Here is an 18,848-nt window from a genome sequence, read left to right as displayed (position 1 = left end):
ACTATGTTTAGAGTTTTTCTTCGTGATCAAATCAGAAGAAGAATCAGAAATGAGAAGATTCATAGGAGAAACAGAGTTACAGACCATAGCTCAGCAGGTTGCGAAGTTGGTTGAATAATTTTATTAAACCCAACTATTTAAATATGTTAACCAAGCCCTGAACATCGTGTAAAGAACGGCCTGAACTTTTATTATGACGATTTATATTGGTATTATTTACTTTTTATGAAGATTAATTCATCACCAGGGCGACTCATTAGTAATTACTCAAATAGGTATGTGTTCATAGACGCTAAAGTTTAGCGTTTGGCTCGCTAAAAACGCGGAACAGTCTTGTTTAGCGGCTAAGCACACTTTTCCATGTTTTACATACATCATCATCATTAGGGATATAATTAATTAGCAATTCACAAAATTCAAATGATATATTACAATTCTGTAATCAAGGATTATAAAGAATATATTATATAGAGTATATAAAGAATAGTTTTGTAAAAAAGCAATAAGAGATATTATAACCTTAAATAACAAGGTTCTATTCAGTTCTATTACTTCTATTGACATTGGCTAAGCACACTGGCGGCCAGTCTTCCTCCTCTAGCGGGTATCCGTCGTCGTCGACGCAGTATCTGACGTCGCCCGCATTCTGATCGGGGCGGTAGTTACCGTTTGCCATACACACTTCTGAAACTGTCATACCCCTTTCCGAGAAGTACAGCATCGTATCACGTGCGCAATCTGTTGGGAAGCAAACATTGTTCACCATGAATGGTACTTAATATACTTACTACTAATACTTGCAATGATCTGCATGACAGTTGACCAACAAAATATAGTTAACTGTTGGTTAAGTATAAACTATAGATCTTTTAACAACTAAACCAATCCCTGATGGTTTTATGGCTCAAACTCAAACTCAAATTATTTATTCAGAATTGGTAAAATTTTACGCTTCCTGATTGTCATAAATTTTTATTTGTCATATGATATGATATAGTGGTGATAATTAATACGTACGTACTTAAAACTAAAGCTACGACTGTTACGGCTGTTTCCATAGTTCCCAAACGGGAATCTACTTGGCGATTCTTATTTTTACCCTACAGTTAAATCATTGTTTGGCCTCTCTGTGAAAATCTCTTGATCGATCAACTTTCACTTTTATCAGAAGCAAGCTTATATCTCACATATCTTTCATGTCACGCTTCTCTTATCGATGAGTGTAGCCGTTGCGTATGTCAACACGCAAACTTTGTGTTCCTCGAACTGGTTGAACAGTTACGTTTTGGTAGGAGATCAAGTATTGGGGCTCCCGCATTCCATCAGAGTGTCAACCGATTGAATGGAGCCGTTCATGTCGGGAATAGGGTCACGGTCGCAAACCGGTCGCCGTGAGTTTACTCTGCAATGCGTGTGCGCTAACGGTACCGCCATACGTTTCCGCGTATTTTTGCTTTATTAGCATTTTTTACATCAATACATTAAGATTTTGAATTACAAATATGTATATGTAATATTATATATATCGATGCTGTTGCAAGATGAAGCTAATTTACTTAATATGTACTATCGATAACATCAATGTACGGTCGAGATGGCAGTCGCGGTATGAGGCAGGAGACACCCGCCACCCGCACGTTACCCGCGCTCGCTCGCACCGGGTCAGCGCGGGAGCTGTGTGGGTGTGCGGAGCGTTGCCTCCCCGATTGCCATCTCGACCTGTCGCGTACTATAGGTACAATGCCATACAAGTAATAAGACTCGATTCGAATGACAAAGATTGATGCATCTACTTGCGTGTATAAATCATAGACTTACTGCAATTGATTCCCCGCATTTCACTGACTACGACTTGCCACGAGCCCAAGATTTTACCGTCCCGACCGGTGCAGTAGGCGCTGAAAGTGAAAACACGTCAATTATCTAAATAACTAGTGGTTCGCCCTGAACTAAGACCTCGCGGTATTCCATAATTTAACATTCTTGTAAAGTTATGTTGAAAATACTGATACCTATTAAAATGAATTTAATTCATTTCTTTATATTATTATTTATCTAATTTCAGTATTTGTTGTTCAAATACAGGATATAACTGAAATTATACACAAGTTTCAGTTTCTAATATGTAGCCGTTTTTGATATACATATAGCGTCGAATTCAGTCTCCACTTTAAAGCCCCCCATTTCGTATGAGAGCCCCCCTGAAAAAAGCTTTTTATATTTTTTATGCAATATTCGACTGAAGGCCATCAGTTTACATAGTATTATTATGTTTAAATTTGAAGTAGTTGCGTTCAGTAATTCGGAAGTTATAAGGCTGTGACAGACGGACAAGTGCAATTTCACTCAAGTAGACTCGGAGACCTCGCTTCGCTCGGTCAATGAAATTCATGTACCGTCTGTTTCCATTGAGAAAATCTTAAAGAATTTACTAATAAACATTTTTAATAACTTAATTAAAAAGGTACTCGTATCTTTATTGAAAGAGTAGGTAATCTTCCCTAGTTACCTACTTCGTTGAAATTGTGTGCATCTTCTAATATCGCCATACACAATAATATCGAAATTTTCTTACATTCCATTCTGAATTTGATATGGTCCATAGCTTCCATCAAAATCGCAGAACGTTATTGGATTGCCTAAGAAATTGGTTCCGTGTGTCGACTGTTCTCTATGAATCCTGGCCAAAGCGTATACGATACTTTCACATCTTCGCAGGTACTGCTCACCGAGTGCTGCTGCACTGACTAACAAAGATTAAGCTCAATTAAAGCCTGACCAAAAAAATAAAATACCTTGCCATATTGCGGAAATCCGTGACCAATTTATACAAGACCCATGTGACCATAGACCATAATATTATATGTTATGTATATGTTGGGCCCTTGTTGGGCCGATTCAGAATACTTATCATATTATAATTGAAAGATGTAAGTTCTTAAAGATTTATTATAAAAATAAATTACGTAATGAAAAAAAAGGTAGCTTGGATTAATTATTTTCTGAACCTTCATATTCTGAGTTGTTCCCTTGATATTAACAATGGAAGGGCTGTACTTCCATGATCAAGTCTAGTTAATATCTTTGATTCATTTTAAAGTAGCTTAAATAAACAAATGTGCAACGAACTTATGCATATATAGAAGACCTTTCAATGTCTCACCCTATATACCCTATATGTCGCTGCCGCTTCACTGAACGTGAGAGTCGACCATTCTATTTTGAGCGTACGTTTTGTCTAACCAATGGCATAACGTGCTAATCTTTAAAATGTTTTTTTGTGACAAAAGCAAGATATTCAAAATCATTCCTATTATCATTTTATCAAGATTTCACTTTCAAAGAAATGTCTGAGCCAAGATGTACAATTTAGGCCTTGTGGCCTATCGGCACAACTTTTCCAGTTTAATAGGATGGGATCCCCGAGAATTTTTAATAGAATACACAGTCCACAAAGTATTTAGCTGTTTCTAATCAATTAAATGAGGAGATCTGTAGGAGAATCAAAATAACCAACATAGCTCAACGGGTTGCGAAGTGACAATTCGCAGGGCACATAGTTCAAAAAACCGATAGTCATTGGGGTCCCAATGTGCTGTAATGTCGACCTCGCACCGGAAAGTGCAGCGTTGGAAGACCTCCATTAGGTGGACAAACGATATCAAGCGAGTCGTAGGGAGTCACTGGGTTCAGGCGGCGCAAGACCGAGTTGTGTGGAAGTCTCTACTTGGAGACCTATGTCTAAGCGTAAAGCTTGTGCTAAGAGTAGGTATGACAGTGTAACGTGTGGGATTTGAACCGCCGACGTTCCCGAATTCAGTCCGCTCCTTAACCGTAGAGTTTTTTTTTTTAAAGAATATTAGCCATATTAAATGACTTATATTCCCCTTTCCTCTCCAACTAAGCGTCAGGCTCGTGCTAGGAGTAGGTACCACAATAGTGCAACGGGCGGGGTTTGAACCGTCGACCTTTCGGTTTTCAGTCCACTCCTTTACCGGTTGAGATATTGAGGCTCTACATTGACTAACTACTAATAATAATTACAACAAGGGAGGCGCCTCATGTCAACTTGTTGCACCGGTGGTGTGGTAGGTTGTCCCGTCCTCGTTTGGGCGCACCAGCACATGCCCTCGTCACATTGCAATTGCTCATAGTCCCCACTAGGGGTACAGTGTAAGGTTGTGATTTTGCCGTGTTTCGTTTCTAACTCATGTCTTTTCCGGCTGCACGCTAAAAATATAATAATTTGTTTTTAATACTTGCGTTCCTGATAAGGAGCTACATTATCTTAAGTCGAATCGAATAATTTCTTAATCATTGAAAAGGACATTATTCTTAAGAATTTTTTTTACTCTTTCTTTGGAAGTCAAATTGTCATTTCTGTCAAACAGAAATCTTAACCATTTGGAAATTATTGGATTCCTAAAATTCTTTGCTTATATGCTTCTTCATTTAAAATCTGCTAGTTATATACGGAAGTGTGAAGAAAATGCTTTAGATTATTTTCCGTTTGAATGGATCTATACGCGAGAGAAATTTATGCTTATAGAATAAAGATTCCTTGAACAACACAGGCATCGTCAACCATGTATAATCTTCAGGTATTTCTATTCGTTAGTAATGTACATATGGTAAAGGAACGTACCGCAACCCATCTCGTTTGCTTCACGTCTCCACATTTGTCCAAATATTCTTTGCCCATTTTCATCAGAGCAGAAACATCTGTGTATTGTGTAAATAGTACATTTCAACGGTGAAACGTAAGTGCATTGGAGCGTTTAAATAAAATTAATTATGTATGTATTCATTTGGGAATAAAAGCAGACTAAACTTTTAAATATTTTTATATTAAACTATACAGAAAGAATAAATTGCACAGCACTGAGGCGGGAGGATACCCGCACATCCGCACGTCACCCGCGCTCGCCCGCACCGCGTTAGTGCGGGGACTGTGCGGGTGTACGGGACGTTCCCTCCTTGATTTGCCATCTATACCTGTCGCGTACTATTTATGTAGTATGTACCTAAATTTTTTGTTAGGTACATGCCGATAAATAGGCGAGAACAAAATCGATTAAAATTGAAATCGACTCAGTCAATGAGCCAGTGAACTATCGTTAGTTTTTATTAGATTTCGTAATTTTAATTGGCATATTTACGTACCTCCCCGTGAATAAATCGCCTTTACATTGCACAGGTGCGTACCGTCCGTCCGGTAAGCAGTTGGCAGGGGGTCGACACCCTTTCGAAGGATCTGTTTATGAAAAATCCATACTAATCTATATACATACTATATTAATCCATACTAATATTATTAATGCGAAAGTGTGTCTGTTTGTCTGCATGTCTGCTAGCTTTTCACGGCCCATCTGATCAACCGATTTTAATAAAATTTAGTATAGAGATAGCTTGCATCCAGAGGATGGACATAGACTACTTTTTATCCCGGAAAATCAAATAGTTCCCACGGGATTTAAAAAAATCTAAGTCCACTCGGATGAAGTCGCGGGCAATATAGTAAAATTAATACCTAATGCTTTTAATCTCATATTTTAAAATATGCAAAAGTGTGTCTGTCTGTCTATCTGCTACCTTTTAACGGTCCATCCGTTTAACCAATTTTGTCGAAATCTGATACAGAAGCAGCTTGCGTTCCGGGGATGGATAAACCTGGGCTATATTTTCCGGAAAATCAGAGTTCGCAAGGGATTTTTAAAAGCCTTTATCCACGTGGACTTAGTTGTCAGCATCATCTATTTTGTACTAATACCTTGCATCCTGGAGACGGGGACATGGCTGCTTTTTATACCGGAAGAGTTTCCACGGGATTTTTAAAAAAACCTAAATTTACGTGGATGAAGTCGCGGACATCATCTAGTAAGTATACCTACGTATATTATCTAAATATATAAAAGGAAAAGGTGACTGACTGACGGATCTATCAACGCACAACTCCAAAGTACTGGGCGGATTCGGCTGAAATTTGGCATGCAGATAGCTATTATGACGTATCCGCTAAGAAAGGATTTTTGTAAATTCAATCCCTAGGGGGTGAAATAGGGGTTTGAAATTTGTGTAGTCCACGTGGACGAAGTCGCGGGAATGAGCTAGTGAGATATAAATACATTGTTTCACTCTTTCTTTTATCTACTACAATTTAATACTGCAAATAAAAAGACACTTTCAAAGTTTTTTGGCTGTGTCTATTGCTTTTTAATTAAATAGCGTTCAGACATTTTCAAAGACATGAAGTATTATGACAATAAGCAAGTAGATATAGTATATTATATACGATATAGCGATTGGCTCGTAAAACAACCTCTGCGACAGCTAAGTTTCACCCTGAGGTTTCACCAATACAACAAATAACACGTTTGTGTAGCGCGGTTCACTTTCGCCTTATAAAATATCGGCCTTCATCTCTCTAGTTTTACAATGGCGCCGATTCTGTAGTCTTTCTCTAAACTAAATTTAGAGTATCTGCATCCTTTCCCTTTTAATATTGCTAAAAAAGGACAGAACATGAATTTTACATTTAAAGACTCTAAAGTACACGCTACAAGAAACAATAGGCTCGCGACTGGCAGCTAAAGTCACGATGTTTGAAAGCTCTAAATTAAATCTCAAACTGTCAAGCTGTGTCTGTCCTTTTCGTATTACATTAAGTAAAAAGAGGACGCGAATGCTCTAAAATTTAGGTTTGCTCAGAATCAGTAAGTACCAATGACTCATAATACCACGTATCTAATTCAAAAACTATTTACCTACTTAGTCTTTGTTAATATACCTACAGTTGTTATACAACATTAACAAAGTAAAAAAAACCGTTTAAGTGCGAGTCGGACTCGCACACGGGTTCCGCACCATCTGCATCGTACAAGAAATCCCTAACCTGTATGATAATTTGCAAGTTAGTCAGTCTGATTCGGTCGGGAATACAAATCTTTAATTTTTTGTGTGATGTAACCACAAATTCACGGTTTTCGGATTTTTTTGTTTTACTTGTGCTGTAAGACATTGCAACCTGCCTATGATTCTGGGTCAAAAGGTACCCTATAGGTTTTGATTCCCCCGAATTGACAGACACGACAGACAGACATACTTTTTGCTTTTGAGGTTCGGAACCCTAAAAAATCCTTTCAAATAGACTTACTAAACCAAACAGCTTTATTTTACTCAAGTAACAAGTTTCTTTAATATAATGTTTTAATTTTTAATAGTTATATTGGAATAGGAAAATCTTAGGATTTTCACAAAGTAGGTGTTTTCCGATTTTAGTTACTTTACAAGACTCATACGTACTATACATGACTCACGATTAATTATTATTTAAATCTTGTTCGTGAATTTCTTTTGTGAAAAAAATTGTTTACTAAAAAAACTCAAATAAACAATGTTTAGTTTCATACCATTTTCATCGCCTCCTCCACCTCCGCCAGTACCGTCATCAAATATGCAGCCAGGGCAACATCCGGAAATACTCGCGTTACGTACAAGCTTCATCCCAGCACCACAATCCGCTTGCGATAGATCAGTCACACATACTTCAGCTATTTCACACTGATTGTTGTTTGCCAGGACCCTAGCTAAAAAGAATAACCAAGATATTAAATAAATGTTTTTCATGTTTGCCGTTAAAACCGTATACATGGCGATCTATAACATAACGCACTGTATTAATTACACATTGATATATCTGTTTTTTGTTATCAGTAAATCTTATCACAAGATTATTTAATTTTTAATGTACCTATACATGAATAATGTTGATAGTAAGTAAATAACCTGTTGGAGTGTGCTCAGTAGAAGGTATTTATTTATTGTATTGTTAGGAAGATCACATCCCCAATCATCGTGTATGTAATTTATCCATCTCTTTTTAAATTTAAATAAAAATTCTTTGTTTTGGAACTTTTTTGCTATAGGTGTAGTACGTACTTAATTAATAAAAGTATGAAATGCAATGTCTTAAACGAGCAAGGCATTATCAGCGCTATCGCTATCTCGAGTTGTATTTCGCGACAAACGAAGGCAGAACGTAAGTGGTCGCGTCACTCGCACCAGTGTCCGTGCCGAGCGCCGACTACCTGCGCTTCTAGTGCTTATCTCATGTTATCAGGCGTTTGAAAATGCGGCCTATTTCTCATATTTGTATTAAGTGACATGAAGGTACTTCTCGTTAACTCACACTGGACAATTCCTTTTCCAGGTTGGATTGAAGCGGCCGTACCCGGCTAGTATGGAGGAGAGCAAGAAAAGAGCACAAGGCACTAAAGTATCCAAAATCGCTAATATATTTCAAGGGATGCCGTCGAGAGACGATGAAGATATGCGTGGAAGTGATGTGACAGTCGTGCGAACCGAAAGCCATCTGGCTAGGTTTAACAATGCTCGAGCTTTGTTTGAGAAATTAGGTGAAGAGAATCGTAATTTTCGTATCGAAAAGTCGCCTTCTGCGGCTGCAAGTTTCGCCGGGACGCGCGGCGTGCTCCCGGTGATTCCCGCGCGCTCTCGGTCTAGCTCGGCGGGCTCTGTGAGCCCGACACGAAACAATACTACGGCGACATGTACTTTGGCACCGGCTGTCAACGGTGACCGATTATCCAATGGTGCCACGCAGCAACCACCACCGAAACCAGCTAAACCTAGTGTTCTTCCTAAGCCCGAAAAACCGGATAGACGCTTTAATAAAGAACTTATAGAAAAACAGAGAAACTGGACTGCTCATTTTAATAAATCCCGGCCTTCTAAATACGATCCTGAACAGAGATCCGATTATAAACCTGGGTATCAAGATAGAAAGTCTCCGGAAGCGACTGATAGACATGTAGTCCCTTCGCGAGTTTACTCACCACCGTTATCGCCGGGTGCTGGTGATTCACATCTGGAACGCCCGAATACCCTTCCTGCTTCTTTAGTTAATCGTGGTACACATGTTGCGAAATCTCCTAGTCCTGTAAAAAACGTCGCACCTGTGTTACCCTCACCTAGAACTAGTAATACTACACCCACCACCGCTAGATCCGAAACCCTTACTTCCCCGGCAGTAAAACGAGATAATTTAAGTTCACCTATTAGACAAAGTCCTCAAAAAGTAGAACCAATAGAAAGGATACATAAAAGAGCATCAGTTTCACCTGAAGTAGAAAAAGCAAATATCGAAAAATTTGAAGAATTTATTCAACAACCTGGTTTTTTGCCACCTTCAAAAGTAATAGAATGTTCATCACCCATTAAATCTTGTACGTTACAAGAAAGTACTGAAGTGGATAAAAGTTCAATATATTATAACACACCGCCATCACCTCCCGCTCGGCTACCAAAATCGCCACCCCCAATACTCGACGAAGAAGACTTGATTTTAGACACTAACATTGCTACAAAACCAAGTGAAATCGAGTTTATACAGAGTACATCGAATGAAGTCGATAGCAGTGATGACACTGATCATAGAGTAGTTATTGTGAAATCGCCTTCATCTTCATCGATCTCGTCTCTTCAACGTGATGCGATTAAAGAAAACAACATTATTGAGTTAGAATCTTCTGCTGTGCCAACACCTGATATTTGTAATATTGTGGTGAGGTCACCAACAAACAGCCAAGAGGAAGATGGCTATGAGACAATACTTTATAGTGGTGATTGGGAAGATAAGGGTAAACGAAGATCATCAACACCCGAAGTGTCTCCTAGCGTAGTTCAAACTGAAGATACTCCGCAGTCGCCACTCGTTTCACCGCTGGTGTCTCCGGTCAACAGTCTACCCTACTCATCATCTCCAGCGCCTGCTTCTCCTTCGCAAGGTAAGTTAATCAATTTACTTATAATTTAATGTATGAAATGAAAACAAATGTAACCGCTTATCTTTTATCTCTTTGTTGTTCAAGTGCGTGAACCGATAAGCATTTAAAAATATTACACTGTTATTTCTTCGAACCACCACATCATGAAATTGCTGCTTAAAATTAACATTTTTCGACCATGTAAAAGTTGGCTTACCTTATTACCTTTTTAACTTGAATTAGTTAACGTTAAGATTTGCGAAAGTAATTACATTACTATATCATTGAAGTCAGTGTTACAATTAAGTGTAACGTTGTACGTTTTATATTTTATCCAGCTTTTCCCCGCAACTTCGTTCGCGTAATTTATATAGCCTATATCGCTCGAGGATAATTATTTATTTTCATATTTATTAGCTACATCGAAACTTACAAACTTTATCATTTTATTAATATTTATCATCATCTATATCATCATCAACCGATAGACGTCCATTGCTGGACATAGGTCTCTTGTAGGGACTTCCACACGCCACGGTCTTGCGCCGCCTGAATCCAGAATCGTAACTGCGATAAGTTAGAAGTGCGTGCCCGAGATCGAACCCTGGACACCCCGGCGGCTACCTGTGGTTTACAGTGTAAATTAAATACGATTATTATAAAAAGCTGAAAGATCTCATTCAGAGTTCAGACGCAATAGTTTGCGTCTTTTTGCAATGTGGGACGTTTGTTATGCTAAGAAGTCTGTACAAGTGGGCGTCGATTGACGTACGTTTGGCGGTCTCGTATTCAGCGGGTTCAATGTAATATTGAGGAAGTCAAGGTATTTGAGTCGTTGCGAGAGTTGCGAGTCGATCCCGATTTAGATGCTCCGGCGCCGCCGCCCTCGCCGCGACGACGACGCAGTAACCCGAGCAAAGTCGTCCTGCGCGCCCTTCCCTAACCTCTTTATTTCACGTCTACGGATCGGGCTAGTAGTTTAAACAATTCAATGGCCTACTTTGATCGCGCTGCCAATGTAACATTCGTGAATGTGTTCATGTTCGCGTCATTTGTGCGCCCATTATTATGTGTCTTATTGTTTGCTTGCAATTTGTAGTGAGACGTTACAATACTGCATTTAATATCTGAATACTATGTTTTGAAGTTCAGAAAATTGATAGTGAAAGTGACTCGTCGATTTTTGAGTAATCGAACGTAGCTACGTCAACCACTACTTGATAATAAACATCGTGAACGCTGTTGTCCCTATAATAGGTTCAGTCAATATAGAGCCATCATTATAATCTTGAACCTTTAACACCAACTAGGTCTACATCTTACTTATTTTTTTAAAAGATTCAACAAATCATGTATGAGGTATATTACAATCATAAATTCATTACTCAGAATGTACCTAATGTAATGTAAATGGGAAGCATTGTTCAAACTGCAGAAAAGACACACGAATTTATTTAAATTAGGCCCACGTCAATTCTTAAGTGACACCGGTAGGTGTAGGTAAGGTAGTAACTTTGTCAATAGTATCTTATAAGAATTTGCAAAATTCAAACGAATTTATGGAAACACAAATAAAGTTGAAAAAAAGATTTGAGTATTGAGTTCTAAATGGCCTCTCTCTTCAAGTGATATGTGTATAAATGAGATCTATACAACTAAAAACTAAAAAAAAACTTGAGACTGAATACATGTGACTGCGTCTGGATGAGGGATAAAATAAGTGCATTGGGGCTTGACACAATACGCCGCTTGGAGTTAAAAGTGAGTGTGAGCGTGCGAGAGGCGAACGCGCGTGTTATATTACGATAAAATTGGATACATAATTATTATGCTAAAATTCATCTAATCATAAACTTGGGAGTCTGAAGTAAATGTTTGTTGTGATATTTAAAACAGAATCGTAATTCCGTTTCCGAATTCAATATCAATGTACGGAAAGAGTATGATTTAATTAGTATCTTTTCTTGTATGTTGTTTAATTTAATATTTAGGAATGTGACAATACGATAAATAATATTATGTGAATTGTCAATACTGGTAACTAATTATTCATTGTAAAATTGTAAATTAAATACTGTCAATGTACGGAAAGGGTATGATTTAAATAGTATCTTTCTTGTATGTTGTTTAATTTAATATTTAGGAATGTGACAATACGATAAATAATATTATGTGAATTGTCAATACTGATAACTAATTATTCATCGTAAATTAAATACTGTCAATGTACTAAGAGTGACATTATACTAAGCTATTGTCAACATACAGTTGGCAATAGCTAATATGTGAAATAATAATGTTGTGTAAACTGTCCATTTAAGTTGCTTATTATTATTGTAAATTATTAATACGTAGACCATCAATGTTACTGATTTTATTATTGTAAATCGGGTGTGTCGACATACCTTTTGTCAACAAACCTAAAATAAATAATGATTAATATTAAGATCATGTGATAGTCGACATCCGCCCTGTTTGCGATGGCAGTGTTATAAAAGTACCCTACCTCGACAGAGAGGGGACAGTCTTGTATCGACAGCCCAGAGCAAACACAGCGGACCTTACTGAAGTTAAGTATTCTTATATTGTATTATAATGTAATGTAATCATTTGCCTTTTATAGATTACCTGTTGTAACTGTGTACCAAATATGTACCTACTACTTTACTCAACGTTCTAATGTTTTAAAAGATGTGTGTTATGGAGTTTCTTTGCCCTTTCTTCTCCATGACTAAACACCTTAGCGAAACGGGTGGTAGATTCATTTTAATATAAATAGATCAATGCTGAACAATACAATTCAATTATTATTCGACTTGGTTGGTTTTACTTCTGTATTTATCACCTACCCTCTTGTGCTATTTATTTTATACATTGAGATAAAAGTAAACACTAGGTTGTTAGCTTCTAATTATTATAGAAGCCTGTTTAGATGATTAGGATTCTTACTTTGAAATAATACGGCAGATGCTTTGCTTGATTTTTAATTACTTAGTATTTGGCCTTACCTGACAAATAATTGATAAATGATAACTTTCATTAGTAATCATTGGATTTAATTTATCATCACTATTAAAGCCCACTGTCTTAACTTCTCTTCTTTTACCATAAAATCTCACATCAGAAGTGGGATACGATACTCTTCTTGTCGAAATACTAATACTTTTCAAATGCTTTCAGCAATCGTGGATACGGCTTCTCCTCGAAGCGACAGGCTGCCGCCTGTCGTCGGTGACACTTGGTGTTGGTGCCCGATGATCCCAAAGCGAGGGGCAACTCTGTTGTCAGCGGCACTTGGTGCTGGTGTGGCACCGCCGGTTGAAACGTCGCGTCGTTTGATCAAGCTAAGTACAATTTTGTGCGTTGTGTGTGAAGAAAAGTGTAAATTTAAAACCACGATTTTGTGGTATTGTTTCTATGAAAAAGTTTTTGTGAGGGTAATCATAAAAGATTTTAATTAGTTAGATAAACCACGTGTTGTGGTATAATTTATTTGGATAAGAATAAGTCTAGTTAGAGGTCAGATTGGCCGAACGGTTTTTGATAAAGTATATGTAAATGTGAAATCATTTAGAAAGTTATGATATACCGAAACAATAATAATAATCAAATCAGTAGGTTTGCTTTTAAGAAATCGCACCGTACTTACAGCTCAAAACTTGAAGAAATTAACTTATTCTGATTAATTCAACTTAAACATAAACTATATTTATTTATTTTGCTTCTTAAAATAATTCAACTATTTGTCTTTTCTTAAAACAACACAAGAGATTATCCATCCGTTCTTAAAACAACGCAAAGCAGATTGCCTACTCAAGTAATTTTTTCTACTCAGTGAAATTATTATAACATTTAACATTTTTTTTTAATAAATAAGGATTAAGATTACCAAACTGTTTCCACATACAAATTAATAATAATAATAATACAACTACAAATTCTTTGAGATTTCTTACATTAATTTTATTCTTAACTCTATAATATTATTATAACTTCGCTTAAGAATAATTCCCCTTAAATATAGTTTGTTTTATTTAATCTTCTTTTGTCGAAATATCTCATTTCAAAAGTATTTTCTTTTTAATAAAATATTCTTATTGTTCCCACATATCAGCAATAAACTTTGAGGTTAAGTTGAACCTGATTTTATTTTATCTTATTATTTTGACAAACCAATCAAGTAAATAGGAACCTATTTTTTTTTTCAATTGGTCATCCAACAAAAAATAATAATACGTCCCACATTTTATTTTAGGAAATACCTACGTTACAACGTGTTATTAATTTATTCCTGTTTTGAGTTTGTTTGATATACATACAAATCAAATAAAGAACATATTTATTCAAGCGGTAATAAAAAAAAAAACTGGAGATCATAGGAGTAAACCAAAACCTGTTTGTACATTTGGCGTTCCTCAGGGATCAATATTAGGGCCTTTGTTATTCCTGATCTATATTGATAGTATAAATGAAATAGGTAAAAGGAAACATACTGTTGTACGCTGATGATACATGTTTATTTTACTATGGCAACTCAATACACACAATCATCACAGATGCACAAAACGACTTAATACTACTCAATAAATGGTTTCAATAATATAACCTACTTACAATTAATACCTCAAAAAAAAAAACCATATGCTACATTAAATAGTTACATATAAATATAACTACAATATATTTTCATACTAAATTCACATACATGACTATAAAAATAAAAATAAAATACAAACATATAAACATTTTTAAATATACGTGTCGCACTAGTGATGCAGTGCTGTCGTGACTCAGAGAATGACTTTTTCAGAATCGACGAAAAACTGATTATTCACTTCCTGTTATAGATTATAAAAAAGTGCTTACTTTATAAGGTTTATAAATAATATTAACGCAATTATCATTTACATTCGCAATTTTTGAGTTAAGACTGTATTGCTCAAACAAAAAGTTTTCAGAAAGAGTAATTATTTTTAGTTGTATAGTTATTGCTGAAAATTTTTGAGTTACTATAAATAATGTTTGACTTTTTCCTTATGGTTTTGAGTATAATTTTGTAGTTACAACAATTATTTAATTTAGTTTTAAGTTTTATAGTTCCCTCCAAAAAATAATTTGCACATTTAGGTTTGGACATTGATAAATAAAACCAGATAATCAAGAAAATTCAATCAGATAATCAGTTTTTATTTATAAAAAGTAATAATTTAATTTCAACAATTTCTGCCTTTTTCAACAAAAAAAAAAAACCTTCCAAAACAATAAACAAAATTTGTCTTGAATACAAAAAAAAAAACAGAGCCAATCAAAATATATTTTTTTAACTTAAATAATCAGCTATTGTTGTAACTGCACAGTAATTGTACGTAGTCACTAAATTGGAGCTAGGCAAAATTAAATAATAGTATTTCTATAATAATAGTATACTTAAACTAGTTTTACATCAGTCTGTTTCTAATAATTAGCATCAAAATGACAGCAATATTTTTTATTTAAGTACTTAAAATCAACCAGTCAAACTTCGCAAGTAAGATTCATAATAGGTCCTGGGAATCATATTTTGTCGAGCAGTTCTTTCGTCTTTTAATATTTTTGTTTAATTGTTTATGCTGGTGTCAAAGCAACAGAAAAATAACGTTTGGTTTCCAGCTTCACATTAAAATTACTACCCCACTGGTCACAATTTAATTCACATTAAAATGACTTACTAAACCAATAAGGGTGTCTTAAGTGAAAATACTATTTTAAATTTCATTTCTGTGAATCGATAATAGTGTAATAACTAGAAATACACCTACACACTAGAAATATCTATTTAGGTTTAAATCAGCTATATTGTATTAACTCGAATTCATAGTTGAACTTTTACATACCTGATTCAACAATATCGTTCCAATTTGAATTAATGCGGTCTAAACAGTAAACTGTCACGTCCTTCTTCGTCGAATTTAGATGTAACTAAAGATGATGCAATATTGGTTAGGGTATCACGACAGTTAGTCAGTCACTCAAATTTGACATGTTTTGGGTTGCGACAGTGTGTCGTCGGTGCGATATATGTATACATTTGTATATACTATAAACCCTATACTTACTATAATACATATGTAATACATACACATAGGTACAGATATTATTACTATTATACTACTACCAAGCCGTTTCTAGTAATCCGTGTTTTGCCAATTCTATTTCTACCCACTTTATTTTGTATAAAATCGCAGTGGATGTGTGGATAAGATACCTACTGTTTATTTGTTAAATTTCTCATGTAAGTGAATTTATTTCATAGTGAGAATAAAGTTCTTTAACCGTAATAGTAGTAACCGTATACATATTAACATTGGGGAACATTGTTTGGTAACAACAAAGAAAACATATTCTATTCTACTCTGATTTCGGTCTGACGTCTGGCTATCCTGGTTTTTATGACAGTAACATTGACATTGAATCATTGAATATCGTTTTGTGAATGGAGCAATCTTATTTTTTTTTTATGTCGGTACTTTTGTTGCCGCTGTTCATTTAAGTTCACTGGCTGCATTTTTCTATTTTTCTATGTACTTCGGGAACGAAGTACTTATCAAGATGGCCGAATGGTAATAAAACATACTAATAATTTATGCTAAATGACAGAACAGAGGAAGAAAAAAAAAAAAATATGCTCAATGGATACAAAATGTTAAGACTCACAATGTGACAAAATGTTAAGACTCCCGAATGTAGCAACCAACAAAAAAAAAAAAACAAAAAAAAAAAAAAAAAAAAAAAAAAAAACCAATGATTATCCCCGAATGGGACAAATGTTATTATTCCCGTATGGAACGGATGTTATTATTCCCAAAGGGGACAATTTTTTATTCCCGTATGAAACGGATGTTATTATTCCCAAAGGGGACAATTTTTATTATTCAAACATATAAAACAAAGGGAGTTAGGTTAGTTAGGTCTGCCTGGCACTAATCATTGCCCTTTTCATTGGTCGGGTAATGTTAGACGGCTCGACTTGACAGTGCTGGTATTACACCATTGGTGTGATACATCTTATTGGTGATAATTCAGTAATGTCCTGGTACGAGACCCATTTATGGGGGCGGCAGACAGTTAGCTAGGTAGTTAGGCTGCCCGGCACTAATCATTACTAGTACCAATAAAAAAAAAAAAAAAAAAAAGAGTTAAAAAATATTGGTTAGTAATGTTAGACGGCTTGTTCGGACGGTGCCAGTAAGTAGCGAGGTCTAGTAATAACCTCTACTGGGCAAGAGTCTAGTACAAGACCCATTTATGGGGCGGCAGCGGTTAGGCCAGTTAGTTAGGCTGCCTGGCACTAATCATTACTAGTACCAATAAAAAAAAAAAAAAAAGAGTTAAAAAATATTGGTTAGTAATGTTAGACGGCTTGTTCGGACGGTGCCAGTAAGTAGCGAGGTCTAGTAATAACCTCTACTGGGCAAGAGTCTAGTACAAGACCCATTTATGGGGAGGCAGCGGTTAGGCCAGTTAGTTAGGCTGCCCGGCACTAATCATTACTAGTACCAATAAAAAAAAAAAAGAGTTAAAAAATATTGGTTAGTAATGTTAGACGGCTTGTTCGGACGGTGCCAGTAAGTAGCGAGGTGTAGTAATGACCTCTACTGGGCAAGAGTCTAGTACAAGACCCATTTATGGGGGGGCAGCGGTTAGGCCAGTTAGTTAGGGCTGCCGGCACTAATCATTACTAGTACCAATAAAAAAAAAAAAAAAGTTAAAAAATATTGGTTGGTAATGTTAGACGGCTTGTTCGGACGGTGCCAGTAAGTAGCGAGGTCTAGTAATGACCTCTACTGGGCAAGAGTCTAGTACAAGACCCCTTGCTTTATAAAACTAATAATAATAAAACAAAAACTATACATATTATACAAAAAAAAATAATTAAACATTAAATTATGGGGCGCAGCCAGTTAGGGACAGTTAAACTAGGTAGCTGTAGCTTATAGATCATTTTAGCTTATAGATCTTCCTTAGCTTATAGATCTTTTTAGCTTACAGTAATTTTTTTTATTTAGCTCTTAGCTAGATTTTTTTTCTTTTCTTTCTAATTTCCCTATGTACTTCGGGAACGAAGTACTTGTCAGTATGGCCGTGTTATATTACGATAAAATTGGATACATAATTATTATGCTAAAATTCATCTAATCATAAACTTGGGAGTCTGAAGTAAATGTTTGTTGTGATATTTAAAACAGAATCGTAATTCCGTTTCCGAATTCAATATCAATGTACGGAAAGAGTATGATTTAATTAGTATCTTTTCTTGTATGTTGTTTAATTTAATATTTAGGAATGTGACAATACGATAAATAATATTATGTGAATTGTCAATACTGGTAACTAATTATTCATTGTAAAATTGTAAATTAAATACTGTCAATGTACGGAAAGGGTATGATTTAAATAGTATCTTTCTTGTATGTTGTTTAATTTAATATTTAGGAATGTGACAATACGATAAATAATATTATGTGAATTGTCAATACTGATAACTAATTATTCATCGTAAATTAAATACTGTCAATGTACTAAGAGTGACATTATACTAAGCTATTGTCAACATACAGTTGGCAATAGCTAATATGTGAAATAATAATGTTGTGTAAACTGTCCATTTAAGTTGCTTATTATTATTGTAAATTATTAATACGTAGACCATCAATGTTACTGATTTTATTATTGTAAATCGGGTGTGTCGACATACCTTTTGTCAACAAACCTAAAATAAATAATGATTAATATTAAGATCATGTGATAGTCGACATCCGCCCTGTTTGCGATGGCAGTGTTATAAAAGTACCCTACCTCGACAGAGAGGGGACAGTCTTGTATCGACAGCCCAGAGCAAACACAGCGGACCTTACTGAAGTTAAGTATTCTTATATTGTATTATAATGTAATGTAATCATTTGCCTTTTATAGATTACCTGTTGTAACTGTGTACCAAATATGTACCTACTACTTTACTCAACGTTCTAATGTTTTAAAAGATGTGTGTTATGGAGTTTCTTTGCCCTTTCTTCTCCATGACTAAAC

At 35.5% G+C, this 18,848-nt stretch overlaps 2 protein-coding genes across 9 annotated transcripts in view; one reads left to right on the top strand and one right to left on the bottom strand.

Annotated features, from left to right (window-relative positions):
* Window positions 1-18,848, top strand: part of Spn (Spinophilin) — a 53,614-nt gene that overhangs the window by 4,604 nt on the left and 30,162 nt on the right. For 2 of the 7 annotated variants that reach the window (XM_069503070.1, XM_069503068.1), the window contains exon 1: window positions 10,669-11,575. In XM_069503070.1, coding sequence (XP_069359171.1) covers window positions 11,487-11,575 — 89 coding nt within the window. In that variant the 5' untranslated portion in view covers window positions 10,669-11,486. Of the gene's footprint in view, window positions 1-4,462; window positions 4,602-7,753; window positions 7,810-8,209; window positions 9,804-10,668; window positions 11,576-18,848 lie in introns of those variants that run through there. The other 5 variants (XM_034975692.2, XM_069503067.1, XM_069503066.1 and 2 more) reach the window with 5 other exon arrangements.
* LOC138403258 (uncharacterized) lies at window positions 407-7,678 on the bottom strand. 2 transcript variants are annotated; one of them, XM_069503121.1, is made up of 7 exons: window positions 7,410-7,678; window positions 5,164-5,254; window positions 4,646-4,722; window positions 4,045-4,230; window positions 2,576-2,747; window positions 1,819-1,898; window positions 407-738 (listed from the first exon to the last, which is right to left on the bottom strand). In XM_069503121.1, exons 1-7 carry the CDS (start codon window positions 7,648-7,650, stop codon window positions 536-538), a joined length of 1,050 nt encoding a protein of 349 aa, XP_069359222.1. In that variant the 5' UTR covers window positions 7,651-7,678; the 3' UTR covers window positions 407-535. The 2 variants fall into 2 exon arrangements, with proteins under 2 accessions (XP_069359222.1, XP_069359223.1); XM_069503122.1 differs by lacking the exon at window positions 4,646-4,722.

This window comes from Maniola hyperantus, chromosome 14 (genome assembly GCF_902806685.2).
Source record: "Maniola hyperantus chromosome 14, iAphHyp1.2, whole genome shotgun sequence".
Taxonomy (NCBI): Eukaryota; Metazoa; Arthropoda; class Insecta; order Lepidoptera; family Nymphalidae; genus Maniola; species Maniola hyperantus.
This window is presented reverse-complemented; position numbering and strand designations above follow the sequence as displayed.